The sequence below is a fragment of the Tamandua tetradactyla genome, chromosome 5 (assembly GCF_023851605.1).
Source record: "Tamandua tetradactyla isolate mTamTet1 chromosome 5, mTamTet1.pri, whole genome shotgun sequence".
Lineage (NCBI taxonomy): Eukaryota > Metazoa > Chordata > Mammalia > Pilosa > Myrmecophagidae > Tamandua > Tamandua tetradactyla.
In genome coordinates this window covers 190,648,023-190,675,819 of record NC_135331.1, presented here as the reverse complement: position 1 = coordinate 190,675,819, position 27,797 = coordinate 190,648,023, and the positions used below count along the sequence as shown (strand labels likewise).

The following is a 27,797-nucleotide window of genomic DNA, read 5'->3' as shown; positions in this document are numbered from 1 at the left end:
ACCGGAGACCCAGGTTCGATTCCCGGTGCCTGCCCATGTGCAAAAAAAAAAACAAACCATCAGTACTACCACAGCAACAGCAGAGGTAAATAATGGGGTGAGGGACAAGAGTTAAGAGGTGGGTTAGATTTCCTATTTGGTGAGGGTGTGTTTATTGGTTTTCTGCCTCTTTGGAAGCAGACTGGCCAAGGGTGGTGTACACTTATGAACAAAGATTGGGCTGCTACAAAAAGGAACAATGTAACGATGTGAATGAACATGTGGGACATGTTGGTGAGACAAAATAAACCAGACAAAAAAACAACACCTTTAGAAAGTGCTTATAAGAAAACAGAGGCCTAGATTGTAAGCTGTTAGAGCACACACATTAAGTCTGGAGTGGTGATTATTATTTCTCGATTTTGAGAAGTTGTTTTATATGTGTAACCTGATATTTAGAGGTAAGAATGAAGCCAAACAGGTTGGGGTTAAAGAAATTCAGAACATAGGGATAAGGAAGACAGTGCCTATATTTTAGAACCACACATACTCTTTGAGACCAATGAAAGAAAGGTTTATTTGATCTGGAACTGAAATTTTCTGTAGAGCATAATCTAACTCAACCTACCTGCACAGCTCATTTGAACAATTGAAACACAGGGAGCACAGAATAAGAAAGAGGTCCTTTAATTCTGTATAGATTATTGAAATGCCCGGAAACATCCTAGAGTATATTAAGCAGATAATCAAAAAGTATTGGCAGAGTCCCCTGCAGGAGAGGAGAAAGACTATGGAACTATTAAACCTTACCATCAGGGAATCCTCTGATACTGCATCAAACTTTAAGGATATCCAAATCAATAGGCCATGCCCTCAATCATGAGGCTTAATCTTGTAGAGCTTATGTAGGTAGTGGAGAAGCTTAGACTACCTATAGGCAAGCCTAAGAGTTACTTCTGGAGGACCTCTGTTGTCGCTCAGATGTGGCCTCAGTCTCTCTAAGTCCAATTCTGCAAATGAAATCATTGCCCTCCCCACTACAAGGGACATGACATCCAGGGGTGGAAGTCTCCCTGGAGACATGGGAGATGACTCCCAGGGACGAATCCAGATGTGGCTGTGGGATCAACAATTCCATCCTCACCAAAAGGGGGAAAAGAAGTGTAACTTCTAATAAAGTATCAGTGGCAGAGAGAGTTCAAATACAGTCAATATGCTGCTCTTATGCTAGCTTCAGGTAGACCTGGCTACCTAGCATAACCTGCCAACCCCCAAACAGGACCATTCCAGCCAATTCTAAAGAATACCTAGGGCAACATATAAGATTCCTCAAGGGTTCCGTGCACTAGAGTAACTTTCCAGTAACCTACAACATTCAGATGGTTCCCTGGTTCAGACAAATCCTGAAACCTTGTCCAGCCTCTCCAGAACTTCAGACAGTTCCTTCTCCCTACCCCACACTAGTGACAGACCCTTCCAACATGAAAACGTTAGAATGGTCATAGCCCAAGCAACCCTAAAGAGAGGTGTGGAAAGATCAAAGGTGATGGTGGAGTTATACATAGAAGATAGGACTTAACAAATGAATATGAATGCTGAATTATTAAATTGCTATCTCTTTTAGTCTTCAGTATCTTAGAGCAGTTAGAAGTAAAAACCTAAAATTATGAAATTGTAACCCGTGTCAAACTCTGAAATATGTTCTACAACTAATTGTAGTGCTGTGCTTTGAAATTTACAGACTTTTTGTATATATGTTATTTTTCACAAAAAAAGAAGGAAAAAAAAGTTGATTGGATGATCAAAATGTATTTAAGCCCTCTAGCTTCCTATATTCTGGAGCAGCTAGAAGGAAAAATGCAAGAAGATCATATGTTCACCCATGATAAACTCTAGGATCTGTCCTGTAACTACTTGTTGAAGAGTGCTTTGAAAACCATTGCTTTTTTCTTTGTTTTGTATATATGTTATACAATTTAACAAGTTAAAAAAAAAACCTAAGCAAATATTTTAAAATATAAAATACAAAATAAATAACATTTAAAATATTTAAAATTTACTTTAATATTGATATAAAATCCCTTTTTACTCTTAACTATATTATTCTTTTTTTTGAAAAAGCAATATAATTGAATATGCTTTTCTATTTTTGAAAATCTTAGTTTTATACTTAGTGATATACAAAGTACTAAAATTTGAAAGTCTTTTTTTTTCAGGTTCACTTTATTTTAATACTCAGTATTAACGTTCACAACTGAAAAAAGGAGACACAACCAGAAAAAAATACATGGGTTGCAAAGTAAGAATTACATCATTAACTGAGCAAACTAAATTATGATGTTCATTTTTCAATCCTTTTCACCAACTATTTTGAAATTCTCATAGAAACTTGATTAATAAGTTTCCTGATGCTAATTGGTAGTACATAAAAATTATTTGGAAAGTGTGACATTCTAATACCTTTAACAAAAAGGTTCAAAAATCACTGAAACTGTTTTCAGATTTTAAAAATAGATGAGATGATTCTGTTTTTCAATTCTAAATATGCAGAAAAGTATGTGGTTGTCAGACTCCCATTAATTTCAGCCACAAAATTTCTCTAATGATGGCAACTTCCTGTGCAACTGCTTTCTAAATGCTTTCTCGATAATAAAAACAGCTTTTGCAAGGGAGTGAATGTCCCATTCATTGTCTGAATACTTGTCAAGTTGTCATTGCTTTCCCTCATTTTGTGAAATGGAGTGGTGGTAAAGCTGTATTTTCTGGTAGTTGGCTTTCACTTGCATTGTTAATACTACCACAGTGTAGTTTCTTGAAGGGATCTATTTTGTGAGGTTTCATTTAGTGAAAAACAAGGTGCTATAATTCATAAATAAACTGGCCTGGACCAATCTAAAGCATGACATTTCCTATGCTAAACGCTTACTAACATGGGAGGTTTTCACTGAGTCGTTTCACATTATCAATGCCTGTTTTCCCCCAGAGCCAGGTGAGCAGACACGTCAGTCCAGATACCGAATGTTAGAAAAGCCCTTAATCTGTATTATTTCTGAGATAAAATAAAATAAAATACACATTTAGAAGTGTGAATATTGCTACGGCATATACACTGCTATGGACTGAACATCTTAGGTGCTCGGAGACCATCAACTTACAGGGCCTTTTTGACCCATAGGTTTTTGACATACATGGTTCAGGGTATTATCAGAGAATCTTAATCCAAACTCATGAAAACTAGTAAATTATCAGAGATTCTTGAAGGGATAAAAAATTGGTGAATCTCTACTAAACACAGGGTACCATCATTAAGATAAATGTAATTTAAGGACTTACATCTAATTTTAATAGCAAATTGTTACATTAATAAAAATGATTACAGTATTAAATATATATTAAATATAAACACTGGGATATTAAAATATTGTATTTCTACATTTATTCAACATAAAATACAGAATATGAACAATACTGAGGTGTTTTAGAAGCACAAATTTCATCTCTTCTCCAATTTAAATGCTTTCTATATTTGGATTGTCAAACTTCTCTTACTTTTTTTTCATGCCTCAGAATAAATGACAATTTTATAATGGTCAGAAATTCTTCATTATGATCAGTTTTCAGAAAGCACATAATTGTATTAGGCATTTAATAAATGTTACTGAAAAATGAGAAAATCATTATTTTCATTTGGAGCCTACTGCTATTTCATATTGTGGAGGTAGTTCGCATCTAATTTACTTTGTGTTCAGAATTTTAGCAGGTAAATAAATATGCTTTAGCCAGTTTTCAAAAAAAGCTTTTATACTGTGCACCTGTATGCTGAATGCATAGCAAACCCTTGCAAAGATTTACAGTAATTCCACTGCCCACAGGCAGCACTTGGTGAGTACCTGTGACGTGTAAGTAACACGAAGGAGGGTGGCTATAAGATGGATACAGTACTGACCTTCCCATCAAGAAGCTTAAAGTCTGCAAGAGGAGAAACACCTCACAAAGCATTCTAATTTGTAAGGAGTTTGCATTGGAATAGTGTTATTATATTCCTGATGTATAAATATCCTTACACTCTTGATATCCTAAGAAGCAGATTGCAGTGCCATTGGGTATGACAGCACAGCTACTCATAGCATCATCGTACAATAAGCTATGAATCTGGGATGCAATCACACCTGTCAGGTATTACCTTTCTTGATCTGGATTGCACTTTTCCAGTGCTTTAGACTTTGATGTGCTGATCACAGGGCCTGCACTTACTCGTAAAATCTGCCATGACCCCTAGGGGATGAAGGTTTGGTTTTTGAAGACTGAATTCAGCTGGATTCCGGCGACGTGAGCCAGAGCACTGGGCTTTGGGACAGTGCTGGCTGACCTCTAAGACCACCACCTCCTTCTCTGTACACTGCTAAGAAGCAACGACAGAGGGTGGTTTCGTGACTCCACCATGCTCACATGGAGTCTCTGGAATATATCACAAATTACTGTCTCCTGGCTACTGGCCCAAGCCATTTTCCTTAAGGCTCTTTAAGACACATTTGCCAAGCTTCACAAGATCTTTTATTTTTTGAGATTCAGAACTATATCTTTAGGTTATAGAGACAGAACTGCCCCAGGTCTATAAATAGGAAGCTGTCTTTGTCCATGACTGGCAGTGTAGGGTATATTACATCCTGAGGTTTCCCAGACACACTGACATTTGTTTAAAATTTTCCTCCATTTTTCTCTATGAAAAATAGCTAAAAGATTCTCAACCTGATCTACTGGCAATGTTGTTTGAAAGGAAACACTTCATAAGGGCCGAGTATTTCAAAAGAGAAAAGGTTTGAATTTACTCATAACTTGGTAACATGATCTCCACAGCAAGGACTTGGGAACATTTTGGGGAGAAAGATCTTTAGAGCAGAGCACTGGGTAACTCTCCAAGCCACTGCAGAGGTCTTGCTGAGAGGAGCCTGTCGCACCCTTTTCTGACTTAAAGGCCAGGCTGATTTAAAAGGCAGGCTGAATTTGACTTGAAGAAGAGTAGATAATTGTGGAAAAGATTTCAAAGACTGACCAAACCTTTTGGTATTCAAGTAAAGTTACATAATTAGCATAATTACAAAGCTAATAGACATGAACCTGATTATCGAAACCAGGAGTGGATATTTCACATGAAAAGAAGTCACTTTGGACTTCAGATGGAATTAAATATTTTGTATTCAATACACACTCACCATATTTCCCTGCATTTTAAGAACATAATTATACTTTGCTGCTACAAAATCTAATTTCAAAACAAAGGTCTTGAGACAAGTTTAGGTCTAATAGTATTTTTGATAAGTATAACCCTTCTGAGTATTTTCAATTTCGTTCAAGTATTTTCTCATTGAGCAACAAAAATCATCCATCATAAATTACATACTGATATTACACTTTATTTTAGTGCCCTTTTATTATTTATTCATTAATTATTAATTCATTGCATTAATGAAGTGAAATAATTTTCATTTAGAATGAAAACAGCTGTCATCTCTCTCTCCATGGTTCAACACTGACTAGCATTTATCGTGATAAATACCTTATGACCTAATCCCAAGAAAATGTCTTTTGAACTTTGATCATTAACCAATGCCTACTTGTAGCATAGCATCATTCATCACACATTCTAAGAGAGGAGAAAACTACTTACTGCCAAGCTGCTCAAGGCTATGCAGATAATCATGGGTCTCTATCCTCATTCTAAGGAACATTATTTTAATGAAAGGAATTAACTTAGCATTTATATAATGTGCCAGAATATGTTCTAGGGTCCTCTAATGTATGAAAGGCATGCTTTGCCCTCAAGGATCGTTGCTTACCCTCAGACTGCCATGAAAACGAATGAATGAAATATAAATAATAAGTTTCCACTGCTACACAGTATTGATTTGTAGAATGTGGCTGCAAGTTACTGCAGTTACATAACCAGAGACTTTATTTCCTAGCTGCTGTTCGGTTATCTATCATTTGAATTTGCGCTCTGATTCAAGATTTCCAACACATATTACAGTTCAACTTTGCCTTGCACAGTAAGGCATAGTCAGCCATTATTTTCTTTGTTCATACCAAATTAGTAGGCAGCAGTTTGTTTATAGTCATTGATTTTATTTTCATGGGTACTTTTAAAAAAGAAAAAACAAGTGACAAGCACCTTTACCCCCAGATTCCACTAGTCTACTGGAATCTATTATTTAATTTTAGATACTGAAACAAGCTTCATTTTTCTGAATACAACAAAGGAAAACAAGCGGTTAATCATTATCCATTTCAGGTTACATATTAACTGTTTTCATGTGTTGTCTGATTTAATTAAGTCTCCAAGATAACTCTATGAAGTAGCTTTTACAACCTCCATATTATGGATAAAGTGACTAAGAATATGAGCTCAAGGAATTTCTCTAAGATCTCACAGCTGGTGCAGCGTTAGCTTCTACAAACAAAATCAGGTCTACGTGACTCCGTCACCCTTCTTAGAATATCATAATACCATAACACTTAAGTGGCTGGACTTAAGAAATACATATCCCTTATCCTCCTAGCATCCTCCAGAAATGCATCCTTGTGGCATCTGGCAAAGCAATGTCCCTCATTATTCTCACTGTGACAAACACCCCTCCAGACAGGGGGAGGTGGCCTAGGTGAGAAGCTTTATCTTAGGCTAAAATGGCAGGTAACATACTCTACATAACCCTGCATGAATCCACTGGGAATCCCAAATTCTGATATTGATTCATCATTTGGGCCCTACCTGTTCAGCCTTTGAGCCCATAAGGCTTCCCTGGATTTGTAGGCAATACTTAACCCATTTTTCCAGAGGTAGGAGAGCAACACAGTCCACTTCTAAGGTACTTGATTCCATCCGGCAAATAAAGAAAATGGCCTATCCCATCTCTGGCACTTCTTAAAAAAATGATATGAACCCACCGTGTGCAATGGAAATATGTGCTGCCAAAAGAGTGTCACGTGTGTGTGGGGGGGTGGGCGCAGAGGGGAGGGAGAGCAATGGAGAGACATCCAGTCCTAGAGCAACATGATAAACACTGAAATGCTTCAAAACGTAGCAGCTCCTCTCACAGAGAATACTTTGGAATTCAGCAGACTAAACAGCACTAAATCAAATATTTAAATTAGAAGCCACCGCTGACCAAATATTGTTGTATCTGTTTATTTTATTATCTTAAAAGGCAGCTGCTTCTGCTTTCCTAAGAGAAAAGCCAATCAAACCTCGCCAGCCAACTCCTTACATGTGATGGCATCAACTCCAAACTGGTGTTTGACAACGAGGAACACAATTCTAACCTACCTCGGCCATAAAGTAAATAGTCTACTATGTTTTTATGTCTCACAAAGAGAGTGGAAGGGGATCCTCAGTGGAAGGCAGAAGGTCATAAATCTAGTGTTGAAGAAACCAAAGTGGACTAACAACTTGGTCTCCATATTGTGCTTCAGGGGCTCTTGGCCGCAGAGCAGATCACCACTCCCACCCCAGCTCTGGAGGGAATCCACAGAGCAGATCACCACTCCCACCCCAGCCCTGGAGGGAATCCACAGAGCAGATCACCACTCCCACCCCAGCCCTGAGGACTCCGCAGAGCAGATCACCACACCCACCCCAGCTCCGGGGACTCTGTAGAGCAGATCACATCTCCCACCCCAGCCCTGAGGACTCCGCAGAGCAGATCACCACTCCCACCCCAGCCCCGGGGACTCCGCAGAGCAGATCACATCTCCCACCCCAGCCCTGAGGACTCCGCAGAGCAGATCACATCTCCCACCCCAGCCCTGGGGACTCTGCAGAGCAGATCACCACTCCCACCCCAGCCCTGAGGACTCCACAGAGCAGATCACCACACCCACCCCAGCCCAGGGGACTCTGTAGAGCAGATCACATCTCCCACCCCAGCCGTGGGGACTCCGTAGAGCAGATCACATCTCCCACCCCAGCCCTGGGGACTCCGCAGAGCAGATCACATCTCCCACCCCAGCCCTGGGGACTCCTCAGAGCAGATCACCACTCCCACCTCAGCCCTGGGGACTCCACGGGGCACAGCAGGGAGCCACGGGCAGACACAACGTTGCTCAAGTTCTCTCCAGTCTTGAAATTCTTTGTTTCCACGTAAATATCCAAAACACCTTAACTTCCTCCTGAACTGCAGAGAACAGGGCTTCGGCCCAAACAATGCAGCTCAGAAACATATAATTACAAAGCTGGAGAAGAATCTGGCAGCCTCTGTGATCGTGCTCCTGGCTCTAAATCGATGTGGCCTTAAATGATCCCAGATTTCTATTTATTTATTTATTTTTTAATATTTAGGAAACCCAGACTGGCAGGCACTTCAGTAAAAGCGTTAATCACTTTTTGTAAGATTTCAAAAACATCATGTTTACTAGAACTCTACCTATATTTCCTCTTGTCATGTTCAATGGAAACAGGAATAATAACTGCTCACGCAGAGCACCCAGTCATTCAGGCAACAAGGGATGCACTGAGCTTCCACTCTGCACAAAGCAATCTGCTAGGTTGTAGGGGTGAAAGTGAACTGAATGCAGCTGCAACCCTCTACGAACTCACAGTTTTGCAAGAGAGTCAGAAAGGAATGTGCCTGCACGCTGCAGGGTGAGGGGCTCTGGGGAAGGGTGCAAGGCAGCCCTAAGGCAGCCAGGGCCGCCAGACCGCGTGCCAGAAAGTTTCCCTACAGAAGTCAACGCTTGTTCTGCGTTTGGACGGGTGAACAGGAGAAACCCTCAGGGGGAAGTGGAAGGGGATCCCGGAGAGGAGCACGGGGTAGAAGCTGCTGGAAGAGAAGGAGGAAGGAAAGCAGGAGAGAGAAGGGCCGGTGACAGGCATCCCAAAGGCTGGCGGACGGGGTCCTCCTGAGCGGGGAATGTGTCCAGCGGGTGATAACCCCAGCGCGGTCTCAGAGCTTCACTGCATCCTGAAGACAGCCGGGCTTCAAAGATGGGCCAGAGGTGGTCAAATTCGAGTTTTATAAAGATCCTCCTCCAGCAGGTACGTGAATAAAATATTAGACTAGAGATGCTAGATATGCAGAGAAAGTTAGATGGCTTTTCCTGTAACCTAGGTAAGAAATGAGAGGTCTGGACGCCAACTGTTCAGGGCCCTGAATCTTCTCAGCTGCCTGGCTTCGCCGTGACACCCCATACTTTCCACGGCTGGGCTTATGTGCCACCAGCGCATCTGGATATAGAAAACAGCCCAGTGCCGCACAATTTTTCTTTTCAACTGATGTCATGTAGTCATCATGTTTACCACACTTTGGATTTTTAAATTAGATTTATCATTTCACTGTTAGTAGTCAGTTGAGTTGACGATTCCATTCCATGTTTGAGCTGTGACATTTTCAATCTGCAGAGGACTTCTAACTCAGCTCGAGATTGTTAGCTTCTATACCATGTTTCATAGATATCACAGAGAAGGCCCCGGGGCCAGAATGCAGAGAGAGCCTGAGGCCGTGCCCCTCTGTGACCCCCTTGCTGCCCTCCGTGATGAGCACCGCCCGTCACCCACCTGAACCACTGTTCTTGGATTTTGGTGTCCGGATTAAGACTTAGTTTGCGCAGCAAGTTCTGCTGCGAAGAAACCGCAACCCCAGCTTCGCCATGCAGACCTGAGGCCCAGTGAAGCTGAGGGTCTTGTGTGTGCTGGCACCAGATGAGTCGGCAGCAGTGCCCCAATCGTGACACCGCAGTGACATACCAGGAAGAGCTGGAACGTCACGTGGACTCGGAAGCTCACTGTCCCCCACGTGCTACTCGACTCCGCCCAGCAGGCCTCCTGCCTTGCCCAGTGTCTCAATGCAGCGCACCGCAGGTCCCCTGTCAGAGGTAACACCCCGGCCCAGAGGACCGTGTGCATGAGAGTGTGTGTTTGCCGTGCGCTTGTGCCCGCGTCTGAGTGTTTCTATTTGTAGTGAGATGAATGGACGTGGATTTACATGGTCACTTGCGGTGGCGAATACAGGGTATTTTAGGAACCTCTCAACAGGCTCCATTACTGGATAAGAAGGTCAGTCTTTGTATTCAGACTAAAGAACTCTGCAAGATGTTTTCTTTTCTTTTCAGCTTTGGGAAGTCTAAGCCCTGGGAATCATCCATACTTAACTGATTACTGGTAGTTTTTAAAAATCATCATAAAAGAGCGGGCCTCAAAATTTTATGCCTGAAGAATCACTCGGGAGTCCTGTTAAGGACAGAAAGTTCCACACATTGCCCCAGATTGTCTGACGGAGGGACCTGTCGTGAACATCGGCATTTGTGACAAAGACTCCAGCTAACCGTCTGAGCAGTCCACTTGGGAGACGCCGTTGGGGCTGTAACTAGATTTTAAAACAATGAGCTAGTTTAATGGTTTTACTCAACTCCTTAACCTGCTGGTCAGTCTCCTCCAAGTGAAAACACTGTACTTACTGCACGAGTCCGGGGCGTGGGGTCAAACCGTGTCCCTGCTCAATCCTGCAGGCTCAGGCCAACCTGGGTTTCATTCCCAGCACAGTTTACATTTCCCTTAGTCTCAATGTCTCTCACCAGGCACAGAGCTCAAGAGCTTGGAATAATAGAAAAGTATTTCCTGTTTCAAACAGTTTTTCCACCCTTCACATTCCAAATAGCTGCCAGAGAGAGAGACGCATTAAACCGCCCCAATGCTTCTGATACAAAGTTTCAAAACTTCCTGATCACGAGTACAATTAAGATTAGATATTAACATAAATTTTATCTCTATACTGGTTTTGAAAAAAATTAAAGCATTTTGACTTCTATAAGTAAACACATCACATCTGAATTTGAAATTATTTGCTATAAGAACAACTCCCTCTTCATTTTTTTTCCTGGGCTGAAGAGTGAAAATAAGCACATGAAGGGAATGGGCTAGGGGGGCTTCAACCACCTGCAAAGCTTTTTCACCTATGGGTTATTTCTGATTCCATTCCAGTATACAGAACTGACTGCCTGCGTCTGAGGACCTCTCACACCCGGACCCAGATGATAACTGGGTCTGAGACTAGACTGTGTCGTGCGGGATTTGAGCTAATAGAGAGAAGCCCTCAGAGACAACTCTTTTCTAAATCCAAACACTGTGAAAATTAAATGTCTACAGGCAGATTCTTCCTCTCCTTTGCCCTTTCCTTCTATAGCTTCATTTCTTCTCCTTTTCTTTTCCTTACTTTCTTTTGAGTGTATGGGAATGAGGGTGGAAGCCTTTTTAAGGTTTCAGTGGAATAATGGTTAAACTCAAACTATGTCCAGATGGGTTAATAAAATTTAATTCTGAATACTTATTTAGCAATGTCTTGAGTGCTTTATATATGTTCATTCATTTCATCTTAAAAGTAGTGCAATGAAGCAGATGAGGTTGGTTTTTTGTTTGTTTGGGTTTTGCCTTTAAAGAAACAGTGGTGGGGCACAGGAAAACCAAGTGCCTTGACTATGGTCATACAGCTACTGTTTGTAAGATTAAAACTAACAAAATTCCCTATCCCTATGATAACCAAAGCAGGGAATAAGCACAGTCTCCTAACCCCACTTTAAACACTGCTGGGAGCTAGGAAGTATAACAGTACTTGCTCCAGGACAGTTTGCTTCTGAAAGTTAAGACTATATCAACAGAACTAGTCTGCTGACCAGGTTGACAGCCCACTTTTTGGCCCTCCATTCAAGACTTGCTCTGCCAACAAATCTAAAGTGACAGTGTCATAAACGCTGCCCGGTCTCAATCAGCGTCTTGTCATGCAAAAGCGGCCTTGAAATCACGCACCCTTCCCTTAAGACCTGAGAAGTATTCTCCCCCAATGAAATCCCCTTCTGAAATGCTACTGAGATTCAGTTAAAGCGGGGCCCTCTCTGACCGTGGTAACTTCATAAATCCAGCTTTGCTTGGTCAGCAGGTTTTTTCAGAGATATCTTCAGAAAGTGGGTAGAAGATAACTGCCCAATCCAAGTAAGAATGGAGAAGATTATATTTTGATATGCAAGCAACCATTTTCCCTATTTTCCTTAAACCAAAGAATTGCTACAGCAGAGTGAGGAAATTATCAAATTCAGTGTCTACTTACATAAAAAAGGACTGGCATTGATGTTATTTAAAAACAACCTAAACTGAAGTATTTGTGCTCACATGACTCAAGTTTTATAAAACTTCTCTACAAATATAAAAGAGCCTCTCAATATTCTCTCAACCAATGCTAAATGTAACCTGGGCAATTTAAGAGGATTAAATTAATTAAAAACAAAGCAGATAAAAAAGAAACAAGAAATAAAAACAAAATGAACAAAAAAACCCAAAGTAGAACATTAGTCTGTATATTATAAATGTCTTCAGGGTAGGAAGACTTTGAATTCTGAAATTTTACTAAACCAGGAGGTCAGCAAGAATGAAAAATTCAAGCACTGCAAACAAAAACTAAACAAACAAAAAATCCAGCTGTCGCCCAATGACAAGGCAAGGAGTTCTTCTTACTTACGTAGGAAACGCCATGTGGTAGGTATCTGGGGTATAAGAACACACGGGGTGGGGTGCATTTCTCTGGCAATTGCCATAAATAAATTCACCTGAGTTAAACACGTCTGTCCAGCCATGTCTGCCCTCGGTTTGCACAACTGTCACAGCTGTGGACGTACGGCCCTCATGACTCAGGGAAACTGCTGGCATGTGTGCTCAGGCTGCAGTCCGAGAGACGGGTTCATTTATCATCATAACAAGCTATCACCATCCATAGGTCACAACTCACCCAAGAGACAATTGGCCTAATTGGCTCAATCCTGTTAGCTGTTGATGTGCCTCAAAGAGATAAGCACTCTTTCGCAGGTAATTTTCGATCACCCAACAAACACCCCGTTTAATAACTCATCACATTTCAAATTGGGGTCCCACCATGTAGCTCCTTTCTCAATGTAGCAAATGCCTGATTTTAACTGCTCAGAATATCAGACCCAGGAAACAGAGAGCTTCAGAAAACATAAGGCCACATTTGACTCAGACGTGAATGTTGGAAATTATAAGACAACCTCAAGAATAAAAATGTAAACGTTATGCTTCTCTAATTGGCCCTGCTGACAATAAAGAATTTTCTGAAAATATCTGTAAAAATAAGAGAATTATTGAATGTTTGGGATTAATTAAGCATGCCAACCAATTTTTAGTTTATAGGATTGGGGGACTTATTATTTAAGTGATCACACCATAAGAAACAACTTTTACAACAAGGTTTTGAATGGAAAACTAGATAGCTGTAATAGATCAAAATAGAAATAAAAATAAAGACTGAGTTGAAATTTCTTATTGTACAACTTGCTAGTGTTCTGTTCTTCAGTGGGACAATAGAACAAATGCATTTGAGATAACCTCACCCCAATTCATATGCTAGATTTAACTTTAAATTGCTAAGTAATTTTATGTTTGCAAACATATATTATTTTTATCCTCTTTTTCAACACAAATATAGTCATACACACGCTATTCTACTTCTAGGTTTAATCACTTAACAATTTATTTGCTTCATTCCACATTAGTATACAAAGTGCTTCCTCTTTATTCAGAGTTTTATGGTATTTAATTGAATGGCTGTAACAAAATTCATTTAATCAGTTTCTCACTGATAGGCAATTCTGAGGCTACCACAACTTTTGGAATGAATAACAGCATATATGTCATTTCACATGCGTTTATATAAACCTGTATAATAAATTCCCAGAGGAGAAATTAGAGTGTGAAAGATATGTGCGTTTGTAATTTCTATGATTCCTAAATCGGCTTTCTTAGATTGCATCACGCCCATCCCTAAACCAGCACACAAGGCTCCTTGTGCTCTAGAGTTTCAGTAAGAAAGGGAGGCACCCATCGTGCTCTCTTCAAGATATGAAAGATGATAAATGGTTTCTAGGTATACTTATCATATTATGAATCAGGTTGAACATCATTTCATATATTTAACAAAAAACATTTGTAGTACTTCCTTTTCTGTGAACTGTCTGTTCATGTAGGTGGTTCGTATTTTTGTTGGGTCACTCACTTTTTCTCATCCCTTTCTAGACATTCTTTAGATACTAGAGAGATTTGCCTTTCTTTTACTTGATATAAATTCTAACAAAAATGAACATTATGGGATTTTTAAAAAGATTCATATGTTTGCTTTCTTAATTTTCATGAGAATTGATTGAATGTTATTATTTATGCAAGGAGATGGCCAGTTTCAGTTTTTTCTTGGTTTTGTTTGATTAGGGATTTGGTCCTTATACATTTCACAGATCTGATTCAGTGCTGGAACTCTGCCTTATTAGCTTTATGATCTTGAACCCATACCTTAATTTGGTTGAATTTCATTTTCAGCGTTTGCACAATGAGAGTCCCAGCACCCACTCATAATTAAGTAAAGCACTCACTGCATTGTGAACAGTATGACATACTGATTTATATCTGAGGTAATCTTTAAGTCAGTGAAAGCCATTTGTTAAAGGACCATTTGTCCCCTAATTTATTGCTAACTGTCAGAGCATCTGGTAGTAATAGGAGACGATATCATTAACAACTGGACAATCACAGAGAATTAATTTCAGCCAGTAGGTAGATTTATATGGGTTAAATGGCAGTTTTGCAGCAAAGGAAAAACATTAATATCAGTTCATTAGCTTTTAGAGAGAACGGTAGTGTGTTTGAGGGTGCCAAAACAGAACATGCATTGCTTCATGTCTTATTAAGCAATGACATGGTAAGTATCTCACTATTCCTGCTTCACTGAAGACCTGAGCATTTAAGGGGATTCAGTATTTTGGCCACCAGTAACAGATTAGAGAATAAACATCCATGATATCCTGCAGCTATAATACAGAGATGTAATAACTGTCTCAAAATTAACATTTTGGAGATTTCTTAGTTTACATATCTGAAGATGAACTTACCTCAGGATGTACACTTCGTAAAATGTATTTGGCCAAAATAAATGTAACAATTTTGGTAATGAAAGTAAAGGCCACTGTTAAAATAATTCAAATAACCACTTTAATAAAAACACCAACTATATCATACTTGTGGAGAATATGTACCATCACCATCATCAGAATGTATCAGGAGGTACACACCAAATATAAGACCTTTATTTAGCTAGTTCAAGAATCCACTTTTTCTGATATTAATACAACCACTCCAGCTTTCTTAACATTGGTTTTCCCCTTTTATTTTTTAATTTATCTATATCATTTAATTTTAGGTATGTTACTTATAGAGAATATAGATACCCATCTTATTTTTCTATCAATCTGACAATCTCTCCATTTTATTGGAAGTATATTAGCCATTTATATTTAATATAATTATGAGGATGGCTGAATTTGTAACTGCCATCTTCCTAATTTTTTTCCTTTTTCTCCTTCTATTCTATCTTTTTTCTTCTTCAATTCCTTCTTTTTGATGAATTAGCAACTTTTATGATTTCATTTTACCTACATTATTGTTTCTTATTAGCTATATGCATTAGTTTTATTTTTGAGAGGTTGCTCTGGGGTTTACAATACACCTCCTTAGCTTACCACATCTATGTTCAAGTGATATCATTACACTTCACATTAATACAAGCACATTACAACTTCCATTTCCTCTCTCTGTACTCTGTGCTATTGTTATATATTTTACTTTGCTTTATACCCCATAATACATTTTTATTATTTTCACTTTAAACAACTGCTTTTCTTTTAAGGAGACTGATAAAGTTAAGAAAAGAATCTTTATATTTTCCCACAAATTTACTATGTCTAGTACTCTTTATTTATATTAGCATAGGGTAGCATTTCCTCTTGCACAAAGGACTTCCTATACTGTTACTTATAGTCCATTCCACTGGGATGACCTTATTTAGCTTTTGTAACAATGTCTGAAATGTCCTTTTCTCACTTTCAAATTTGAACAATATTTGTGCTGAGTACAGAATTCCAGGTTAACAGGTTTTTTTCCCTATAGCATTTTAAATGTGTTCCTCTACATTTCCAATGTTGGCTGTTACTCTTATCTTATTCCACTGTATGTACTACGCCTTTTTTCTCTGGAAACTTTACATTTTTTCTCTTTACCATTTGTTTTTGGCAATTTGAGTATGCTGTACCTTTGCACTTTATTTTGCTTGAGATTCATTGAACTTCTTGGATGTGTAGATTTATATTTTTCATGAAATTTGAAAAGTGGCCACTATTCTCTCAAATATTTTTTTCTGTCTCCCCTTCTCTCCTATCCTTTAGGAACTACAATTACTCTATTCAGTTTTTTTTTTCTTCATTTTCCTTTTCCTCTCCTTCATTTGTTCAGTGTCCATTCTGATGTTAATTCTGCCTGGTATGATATTTTTGTTACAATGTTTATTTTTTTTTTACCCTCTCAAAATTCCAATTGGGTGTTTAAAATACATATATCTTTTATTTTTCATCTACCTCTTTTAACTTTATGGAAAATATTTATAATAATTGTTTTAATGTTTTTTTGGGCTTGAAAATCATCTCTGTCATTTCTGGATCTGTCTGCATTATTCTATTTTTTTCCTGGTTATAGGTGATATTTTCCTGCTTACTTGAGCGCATGATAATTTCTTATTGGATATTGGATATTGCCATCTGTATTTCTGGCTCCCTAAAATTTTGGATTTCTGAGTGTGTGTGTGTATATGTGTGTGTGTGTGTGCACTCAGTTAATTTTCTTAGGATGAAACAGATCTTTTTTTTTTCTTTTAGAGCAGCCTTTTGTCCAATGCCCTGTGTATTGCCCTGTGTACATCTCCCCTCTCTGGGGAGTGGGAACACAATTGTTAAGAGCTCTCTGTCAGTTCTGGAAATTGTTCTGCCTTTCTTTCCAGAGTCTTTCCAGGCCTCTCTTTAATATCTAGACTCGTACTCAGCCAAAGGGAGTAAAGGGGCTCCTCTGAAGACACGTCATCCTGTAGTGCACCTCGCTCCTCCCTGGAACTCTGATTTACAGAGCTCAGCGGCTTGACTGTCCAAGCACCCGTCTCTGTCTCTGAAACTCAGCGAGGTTGCTGGACTCTCCTTACCCTTCTTTCCCCTGCACTGCACCTAAAAACTGCCATTAGGCCATGAGCTGAGGTGATACTAAGAATCCCCCTGCCTTTATTTGCCCTTTTTTCCCCTGCTTTTGGGGATCATAATCTTGTACTACAATTGTCCAATGTGCATATCTGAAAACCATGTGCCACATATTTTGTCCAGTTTTCTAGTTATTTAAGGCAGGGAATAAGTTCAATCCCTATTATTTCATCCAATCCACTGATGATGTATATTTCCAGGGGTTTAAGTTTTTGGTTTATTATCAGATAGAGAAAATGTTTTTTCTAAAGTAGATTTACCACTTTATCTGACGCTACCCCAAAAGGGAATGAATAATCCTGTTGCTTTAGGTCATTGCCAGGAACTGGTATAGTTGAACTTTTAAAATTCATTTCTAAAGAGGTTGAGATATTTTCATATATTTTTGGACTATTTATGTAACTTTTTCTCTGAAAAGTATGGTCATGTTTTATGCTGTATTCTCTCTCTTTTTTTTTCCTTGTTATTAGTCTTTCCTTATTGATTTGTAGGAGTTTTATATATATTAGGGCTGGAAATGATAACGAAATGCATTCTTATGGATTTTTTCTCATTTTATGTTTTGAAAACATCCTTTTCCAGGTTAAGATTTTTTCACTCTCTTTACAATGTGTTTCAATGGACAGGAAGGCTGGATTTTAATATAGTATTCGTTATTATTCTGTTTCTTTATTGTTTATACATTTTTTATCTTCCTTAAGAAACATTTATCTTCATTAAGGTCCCTATGATATTACAATATGTTGTACTTTATTTCAGTTGTACTGGAGGAAGTGTCTCTCAGATTTTTAAAAACACCTAAATAAATCATTCCTGACAAGAACCTGCTATCATTTTTATGTCTGATCCTCTGCACACGTCCTGTCTTGTTCTCTGCCTGCTTGTAAAATTTTCTCTTTATTTCTTTACCACTGGTTTTTTATAACTTGATTCTAATATACATTGGCATGGCTTTCTTGGGGTTTTTCTTAATTTGGGTTTTGTTTTTAGTTATTTGCATCGGCAGTTTTATAATTTTCATTACATTTGGAAAAAATTTTGGCCATTATTTTTTCAAATACATTTGCATGTTCTCCAATCCCATTTCTCCTACCCCAACTACAATTACGTGTTTATTAGATGCTTGATAGTATCACTTGTTTTATTTTTTAGTATCTTTACTTTCTGTGCTTTATTTTGGATAATTTTGATTGTCATGTCTTTATGCTCACTAATCTTTTCTTCTGCAGAATCAAATTTGCTTTCATTTCCATAGAGTGCATGTTTTATTCACAGAACTTCCATGTCTGGATGAATGTAGAGCCTTCACCCCTTCCCCGACGTCCTCTCTCTCACTGAAGGCTTTCCACTCTGAGTGGGGGAAAATGAACTGTCACCGGCATCAGTCCCAGGAATCTTTTCTCTTGCGACATCTTGGTGGGTCTTTCTCCAGCCTTCAATAGTTTTCTCTCATGCATTTGGAGCTCAATACTGCCAGACCAGGGATCTCCTTTTACAGATATCTGGATTTCTACCCCCGGCCCCTTCCCCGTCTCTCTCTCGCTCTCTCTCTCTGTCTGTGCAGCTCCCTCTTTTTTTGGACTCTCACCTAGGAATTCTTGCTGCCCTGGCCTCCCTGAATTCCGTTTCATCCTACCTGACGATGACCAGTGTCTGGGTTCCCACCAGGCACTTCCCTCTGGAAATTGCCTCTGGGCTACCATGGGGGCAGCTGCAAACCTCACTAATTTGTTTTGTTTTTTTCTCAGGGATCAGCCCTAAAACGTTGATTGCCCAGTGTCTAGAAACTGCTATTTCACATTTTCCTCAAGTTTTCTTGTTGTTTTTGGTAGGTGGGCAAATCTAGAGCTGGTTATTTAGTCACTATCAGAAGCAGACATCTCAATGTATTTTGTTTAATCCTTTCATAGCGTGATTTTTTTTTAAAGCTTAATCTTTGTTTTCACTGGAATTTATTTTTATCTATAATGTAAGGTGAAGATGCAAGACTTTCTGTCTCCCTCTTTAGATAACCAGTGGTTTCAGAACCATTTATTTACTCTATGGTGTCTCTGAGTCCCACCGGACCCTAGTGGCTATGTGGGGGGAACCAGGTGTCCCCACATGCATGGGGCATTTCTGAGTTTGTTTATCTCTTTTCCCATTAATACTGTTTTGTACCAATCATTACAGCCTTCTAAGCATACCCTAAGTCTTTGTATCACATAAGATTTGATTCCAACCTCCTCTCTCGCCTTCTTTTAGGAGGATTCTTGGCCCTTTGCTTTTACTCACAGATTTAATAATTGGTGTTTTTAATATGTTTTGCTATTATAAATGACTTTTTAAAGTGATTTTTTAAAAGTGATTGTTGCTGATGTAAAGAAACACAATCGACTTTTAAACATCACTTTCATATACAACCCCTTTCTTGATTCACTTACAAATAATTTCCCCATAGGTTCTTTTGAATCTACAAAGCAGACAACCATATCATCTGTAAATGATAGTTTTATTTCTTCCTTTCCAACCCTTGTGTCTTTCTTCTTATCTCACTACACTGCCTAGCTCCTCTAATAAAATGCTAAATAAAAGAGGTGACAGTGAGAATTGTTTCATTTTCATCTTAAGAAATATTTTCAACATTTTATATTACATATTTGCTATAGATTTTAGTATAGCTGCCCTTTCTCATTTATAGAAGTGCCTTTCCAATACTAGTTATTGGATGAATGGTTATGTAACTTCATTCTATTCTTTTTTTTCATCTATTGAGATCATTGGGTTTTTTATCCCTCTTTTAATCAGTCAGTGTGGTCAATGACTTAAATTGATTTTTTAACAGTAAAACAATTTTGAATTCCTCCATATCCCCAACCTGGCCCGGTTTTAACATTTTATTCCTTATAAATTCCAATTTTTAGTATTCTGTTTAGGCTGTTTGCATCTATTTTCAGGAGCAAGTTTGGATTGCTATTTTGTTTTTGAAACCCCTCTTGTCAAGATTTGCTAAAAAGTATACATGCCACATGAAATTAATTTAGGAGTGTTCCCCATTATTCTATTTTCTGTGTTATCTTTGTGGAAAGTCCTTTTGATTACTGTTTCTGTTACTTTAATATTTATGTGGCTCAAGCTTTCTTCTCAAGTCAGTTTTATTAAATTGCATTTTTTCTAGAAATTTATTCATTTCTCTAAGTATTCAAATGTCTTGCCTATAAAGTTTTTCATTATATACCTCACTTTTATTTTCTGAAGTAATTTTAGTTATGTTCATTTACATTCCCAAAATTGTTTATGTGTGCCTTCATTTCATTTGTTTCCTCGATCAGCCTAGACTTAGTTATGCTTTTAAAAACAAGCTTTTGGTTTCCTGTCCTCTCTGTTGATATTTGTTTTCTATTTCAATTAATTTATAAATTTATATCTTTATTGTCTCCTGTCTTATACTTTCTTTTGGGTCAGCTGCTTCAACAATTCTACTCCAAACCTAAATATGTTACTAGAACCAATAAACATAACTGAAATAAAAAATGATTATTTAAAAAGGGCTAAACATATTTAGCTTACAATCTGGGCTCTATCTTTATGAGTTGGGATACTTTGGTTTATTAGTAGGTAGCCTTGGTCAGGTAACTTAAAATTTTGAAAACAGAAACTCACAAGCAAGCTGAGTAGTTTAGGTGACACATGCTTTGGGGCCCCTGTACTGACCGGTAAATTTCTATCAGTGTCGCCTTCGATTGTCTTAGGTTTACTGACAATCACATTATAAAGGCAGCTCACACTCAGATTACTGCTAAGCAAACCCTTTAACTTTTCCCACCAACATGATATTAAGCCATATCTTCCCCATCTAGTACTTCAGCTGATCAAGGGTTAAAAAGGACTTTTTCTCTATCACATGCATTATAAGTCAATGAGAACAGATGAATATACATGGATATTAAAATAATCTTTTACAAGATAATCTGCAATATTAGAACCAGTACTTCATAAAGTTATTTAGGAAAAGTATCAAGGTACTATTATACCTTCCACACCAAATATGGAAGGTTAGGAGATTTTTATGCCTGACTTTGAGTCCTTCTAGGTGAGTTAATTTTGCATAGGCTCTACCATAATATAAACGAGTGCTTTAAAAAAAAAGTTGTTTTCTCACGTACTCCTAACAAGTTCATTTGGTTTGTTCTAGGCAGTAAGTCTTCTCTTGGGACTACTCCATTGCCAAATTTTTCTTGATAAGCCTGAGACATGGAATACAAAATCAATCACAGTTTATTCATCCTATTTATCTTTATGGCCGTGCCATTCTCCACATACCTAATGACCTTTTTAACTGCTCCATTTAATCCAGGACAAACTGCAGGAACTTAAATGTGGAAGAGAGGGTTCTGAATTCACTTTGAAATAATTTTTAGAAATGTAAAGCAAAGACATCACAAATACAAATTATACTGCCAAAAAAGAATGGATCTTCCTGGTAGGTTTTAGTTCTTTTTAATGAGATCAAAATCATTTCTTAACTCTCACATAAATCCCAACTCAAGGACCATTTCTGAACAAATCAAAGCCGTCTTCTCATCGTGGTTTTGTTAAGCATGTAGCATCCCCCACAAGACATTTGTTGAGCCTCCTTCTGTGTGACAAGAACTACTTCCCAGCCCTGCAAAGCTCCAGCATCAACCTCCTTCTTCAAACCCACAGCTTTAATTTGGAATCTGTGAGGGAGAACTGAAAGGCAAGCAGCCACAGCAAAGAAGTTTAACGAAGATTACTTTTAGAAGCCAGATGCTATTCCATCAGCAGATTCTCAGAGTGTGCATCTCAAGCTGGCTACAGGTATTCTTGGCAAGTACCTGATTCAATTCAAGAGCTTCCCTAAGCTAGAAACAGAAAAAGACAGCTTGATGTTGGAGAAATAAGCATTGTTTTATAAAGAACAAATCACATAATGTGACTTTAATAATGTTCGGAGACAGACTTTCAAGTCCCAGTAGCAATGCAGGAACAGCAGACAGGCTGAGCCAGATGCTCTGGAAATTTCCACTGAGAACTGCTTTTGGAAGCTGCACTAACCATTTCAGACCACTAGGGTAATCTTAAGTAAATGACTATTTCAATGTTCCAATAGCATTAGCTTACTAAAACAGTAAATTATCCCAACTCTGAAACTCCCAAATTGTTTCTGAAGAGCTGCAGCTTGTAGAAAATCAGCAGGACTCTCTGTCCTAGTTCTTTTCCTTCTTGCCTCCTCCATTCTTTAACAAATGCCCTAAAACCAAGCATTAACATTTGCCAAGCATTTTGAAAATGAAATGCTGCCTTGTTTAGCCGTGGGTGCCGGACTAAATTCTCATTGACTATCTAGAATGAGGGCAAAAATTAGCAGTTGATTGTGCCAATTGAGACAAAATATTCACTCACATAAGAGGAAAAGCATTTTTCAAGATTGCTATGGAGGAATTCACTCATAGTTGCATAATGGGAATTTTTGTCAACAGGCAATATAAAACTGCACTTGGTTTTTCTAGGCCACATCCACTATTCACGCACATTTATAATCACTTATTTACACCTCGCTAGTCCAAAGAAAAACTACAATCCATAAAAATGCTTCATGGGATAAAGTACTCCTTTGCAAAAGTGGCCTGTACAATCAGGCAGACAGACCCTTGTCAGTAGATCAAAGCATGTCTAACCGGAGGGACCCCGTAATCTGGTGTCTTATTTGGAGTTAAGTGCTACAATAGGGGGGGACCCGCACGTAGCACCTTCATTCTAAAGGGCTATTCACACGGCAGTTCCTTCACGTTACAAGTCTCAGAATCAAGTTTCTTGGAAAATGTTTGAATACTGGGGATCTAAATATTTAGGAAAAGTTAATAGCATCTCACGAATAATTTTTGGACTTAGTAATTAACATTAAAAAGGGGGGAGAGAGGTTACTTTCTCACAGCCTCCGAGTCATGGGTGTAAATATAATTCAGTATTTATACAGACGCACTTGTATTTGATATACTATTTCTCTCAGTTTCTGGCAATGGCGCTCACTCATGTAGCAATTACTGGGAAAGAATTTAGCCTTCACTATTTAGAAAAGTGACTTTATTGAATTTACAAACAAGCCCCTATAATTTTCCATTTCCTTAGCAAGACATTAAATCAACCAAGCTAAGCATGTCATCATGACTATAATTTACGTGATATGACATGACAGTTAAGATGTACTATGGCAATTTGTGAGAGCTTGCAGTATTATTGTAATATCAAAAATTTATATGGTTCAGTTATTAAGGGAAATTGTTTCGTTCATACTGAGATGCCTGACAGTGAACCACCAAGGGCTTCCTGCATTACATTAAAAAAAAAATATTCAAACAATTTGCACACCGTGTTACCATCATTTTGTTCACTGAATGGAAACTGGAGCACAGACAAGCACGGCTTTTTGATGTGAAAATGATCTGTAGGAGATGAAGTGCTTCCCTGAGGGTGGTTGTAAGAGGCAGGTCAGCCAGGATAAGGGAAGTTATCTCTGGGAACCAACAATTATGAACAGGCTGTCTAAATTCTTTGCCTGATGCTATTTAACATCCCATTTGCTTGCTTTCCTTCTGTCAGGTTGATTTTCAGCCAATAGAAAGAAAAAGCATATGATCAAGGAGGAAATGATAGAAAATGTAGCAAAGACAATGTCTGCTATAAGCTATCTTTAAATAAATTTCACCATTGTCAGGGAAATAAGACCTTTGAAACCCATCCAATTTTTGACCCAAAGCTGTTCTCTGAACTCCTGAAAGCTTTTAGTAAAAATAAAAGGCAAACATTTTGTTCTTGGCGATTGTAAGCAGTAGGCATTCCCATCTTCCGCATGATTGCATTCATGGAGGAAATACAGCGGATCCCTCTACAGACAAAATGACTTCTTGTCACAAAGGGCCTTGCAAATAGAGTTTAATTAGATTTTTATTACAGCTATTGAATTTTATGCAACATATGGAGGCTCTTTAAAATACATATTCATTGAAACATCTTCTATTCATTTACACATTTTTCATAGTAGCTTTTAGAAGCCTGTTAAAAATAAGATAGTCCTGAGCTGAAAGTGTTTCCCCAGTTCCCATTGGCTGAGCAGCACACGAACTGTTAGTGTTTTCTGTGTGAACACTGGCATGCCATGAAGGAGGACGGCTAACTATAAATATACATTTATTTGATTAATCAATGAAGGCTTCTTCAAAAGTAACGTTATATTCTTACAGGTGAAAAGTAGGCTTTAAATAGCATCATTATCCTAAGGGATTTTTTCTGTGGCCACCATAGTTTTTCAGGTCATTGGGTAATTTAACTCAATTGACTAGGTATTAACTCATAGAATAAGCAAACATTCACATTTAAAATTAATCATACTTTGTTTCCAAAAACTTACTGGATGAAATAAAATAAAATAAATTCTAAACACCAAGGCACCAATCGAGATGGTGTTAATGCATGTAAAAAAATAAAATAAAAAAAGCCTGCATACCTGACGCGGCTACATTTGTTTAGCTGTGTATGTTTTATATATTTGTGAGTGGACTTCAAAACCAACACATGCTTTCAATCTGGCTTCTTGTTGGGGAAGTTCTCTTTCTGGGTTCCAGGAAATATGCTGTTTACATAAGCTTTGCCACAAGCATTTAATTAATTATGTAATACATTTCATTTCCAATTAACATTCATACAAGGTAGAAGGAAAAAGGCCCTCTTGAGCATCAGTTTTGAAAAGAGATAGAAGCAGACAAGGAAAACTTAGTAAATACACCACCTGAGACTATTCTAGAAAAACAGCCATTTCAAGTAAGCACAGCCTAGTTTCTTCCAATATCTGTCATCTGTGTCACAAAATGCCCAACGGCTTCATTAATACGTCTGCTCACTCAAAATCTGCATGAGGGCGCCACAGGAGGGCACCGCAGGAGGGGGCCGCAGGAGGACACCGTGCAGGGACTCCGCACGAGGACGCTGCATGGGGACACTGCACTAGAGCCCCGCATGAGGACACGGCGCCCCCGCAGACCTGCTCTCAGGCAGGGCGCAAATGCCCGCCCCACCTGACTCTGCTGGGTGTCATAGTCCATTCCAGTGTAGGTCTGATTTCATTTTTTAAAAATACCATATAAAAACCATTCCCATTTCGGGTCGGCTAAAGCCAAGTGGTGCGAGGCCAGCCGAGCGGGGCTTACCTTGTTGCCCAGGTAGGGTTGCGGCGCGCTCCAGTAGGCCCCCTGCAGCCAGGCCCCGTGTGCGACCTTCCGGGCGGGATCCCAGCCGGCCTGCCCCGGGGCCCCTCGTCTGCGGCCGGAGATGTCGGTCAGATACCAGCCACTCATGTCCTGAATCTTAAAGGAAACACCCGAGCATCACTAATTAGAAAAACACAATCCCCCAGTGTCCTTTCTCTTCCCTATTCTTGTGGTGTCAATTTTTTGGAACTAAAACACAAGATCTATAAACCTGAGCCTTGAACAGATCACTAAACTCAGCATGTGCACGCATGCGGGCTTCCACTTTTTCCTGATACTTCCAGAAGTTTGGATGATATTCTTTTGTTTATACTGATTCAATGATATATATATATATATATTTTTTAGTGGGGTGCATGGTCCAGGAATCAAACCTGGGTCTCCTGCATGGAAGGTGAGCATTCTACCACTGAACCACCCGTGCACCCTGATTTTTTTTTTTTTATTAATTAACGGAAAAAAAAGAAATTAACCCAACATTTAGAAATCATACCATTCTACATATGCAATCAGTAATTCTTAACATCATCACAGATGCATGATCATCGTTTCTTAGTACATTTGCATCGGTTTAGAGGAACTAGGAGCTGAAGGGATACAGACTGTGCAACAGGACTAGATACAAAAACTCAAAAATGGACAGCACAATAATACCTAAGTGTAAAGTAATCATGTTAAAACACTGAATGAAGCTGCATCTGAGCTATAGGTTTTTTGTTTTGTTTTGTTTTGTTTTTTACTATTATTACTTTTATTTCTTTTCTCTATATTAACATTCTATATCTTTTTCTGTTGTGTTGCTAGTTCACCCTGATTTTTTTAAATGGTGATTCCAAATACCATCTTCTTAATATGAGAAATTCATTCAAAGTTAGGCAATGGTCACAAAGTTATACAATTTGTTGCATAGTCTGCACTGTGAAGTTCATATTTTCATTCATAGTAACTTCCCATTGCTTATGGGGAAAACAATTTGCAAAGGGTGTTACGTAGGTATCTGTAAAGCAGAGGCAGAAAAGAGAAACTACGGGAGTGCCTGAATAGTGGCTCTGCACCATCTCCTCCCTCCCACCCACTGGCAGCTCCCCTCTGAGGCTGAAGAACTCTGACCCCAGCAGCTCGTTGCCATGGCCACAGCTCACCAGCTGTACCTCGTCCTGTCCACAAGCTCGGGAGGGTGGGGACCCTTAGCCAGTGTCCCAGCCAAAGGAAGAGCCTCCAAGGAGGGGCAGGGGACAGTGCTGGTTCCTTCTTCCCTTTTCATGCCCCAGCAAGGGTGGGCACAAGGCAGGAACCTGAAACTGCCCCGCCCGGCCAGGACTGAAGGCAGCTCGTGGGCACAGCAGGCCTGTGCAAGCCCCCATGATGCGGGGCCGGGGGGTAGAGTGGGAATGATGAAGACGCATGGCTGAAATATTTCAAAAATGTCTTCTTTAAATGGGTAAGGCTAAGGTTAACAGCTGATAGAAAAAAATATGCAAATATCCAGGTGAATACTATCTCTGATGACTGGAGAACAGAATGTAAATCTTCCATAGAAAATAAGGAAAAATAAAATGAAAAAAAAGTTCAAATATCTGGAACCCAGATTTTATGACAATTTAAAGCAATAAATCATTTAGGATGGAAAGTAATAAAGGTAATATAAACCATCCTCAGCTTTCCCTCTTATTTTATAAATGAGCCCCTGATAAATGCTCCTGGCCACCATGGGGCAGTTGGTGAGGCGTTTATGTCATGCAGAGGTCCCTGGATTCTGCATCCCCCAGAACTGTGGCCTCCCTGGGGCTGCCTCCAACACAGAACAGAAAGAGATGCAGATATTTTCTTTCCTCCTCTTCCCTTGCCAACGCTACCCCTCAGACACCCTACGACCCATGAAAGATCTTTCCAGAAGTTTTATTGAAGTGGACTTAATTATGAAAACCAAGGCTTGAGTGGCAGCCCTTGCCACTCGCTGGCTATGAAATTTGAAATATTGAGCAGTCTGTAGCTAAGCAGTCTACAGCAGTCTAAGCCCTGTTTCCAGAGGGCTTCTCTAAACAAAATGAAGACATCAGATGCCCATTTGTGGATTCCATTAAGACTGTGCCCAAAGGAAGTCATGTGATACATTCGTATACATTCCAGTTTAGACGGGAGTTGGATGGACAACGAAAAACTACCCATGTTTCAGATTTGGTTTAAAAGCAATATAAGCAAAAGAAAGGTATGCGATAATTATGTATGGATTAGTTAGCTGGTTGAGATTGAAAGGAAAAAGGTTTGGGAAGATAGTTCATTGAATAGTCATTGAAAAACATGAATCTGATCATGTCCCTCTCCTGTCCTTCCGTGACCTCCCAGGTAGGAGATCCCAATTTCTGAGCATGCTCAGCCCTGCATGGCGTGGGTTCTTATTCGGCCTCTAGACTTCTCTCTCTTCTCCTACATCCT

The 27,797-nt window shown here is 39.0% G+C and overlaps 1 protein-coding gene across 3 annotated transcripts in view; it reads right to left on the bottom strand.

The window, feature by feature from the left end:
• Window positions 1-27,797, bottom strand: part of LAMA2 (laminin subunit alpha 2) — a 546,302-nt gene that overhangs the window by 271,005 nt on the left and 247,500 nt on the right. For all 3 annotated transcript variants that reach the window (XM_077162869.1, XM_077162870.1, XM_077162871.1), the window contains exon 12: window positions 25,302-25,457. In XM_077162869.1, the coding sequence (XP_077018984.1) occupies window positions 25,302-25,457 (156 nt within the window). The remainder of the gene's footprint in view (window positions 1-25,301; window positions 25,458-27,797) is intronic.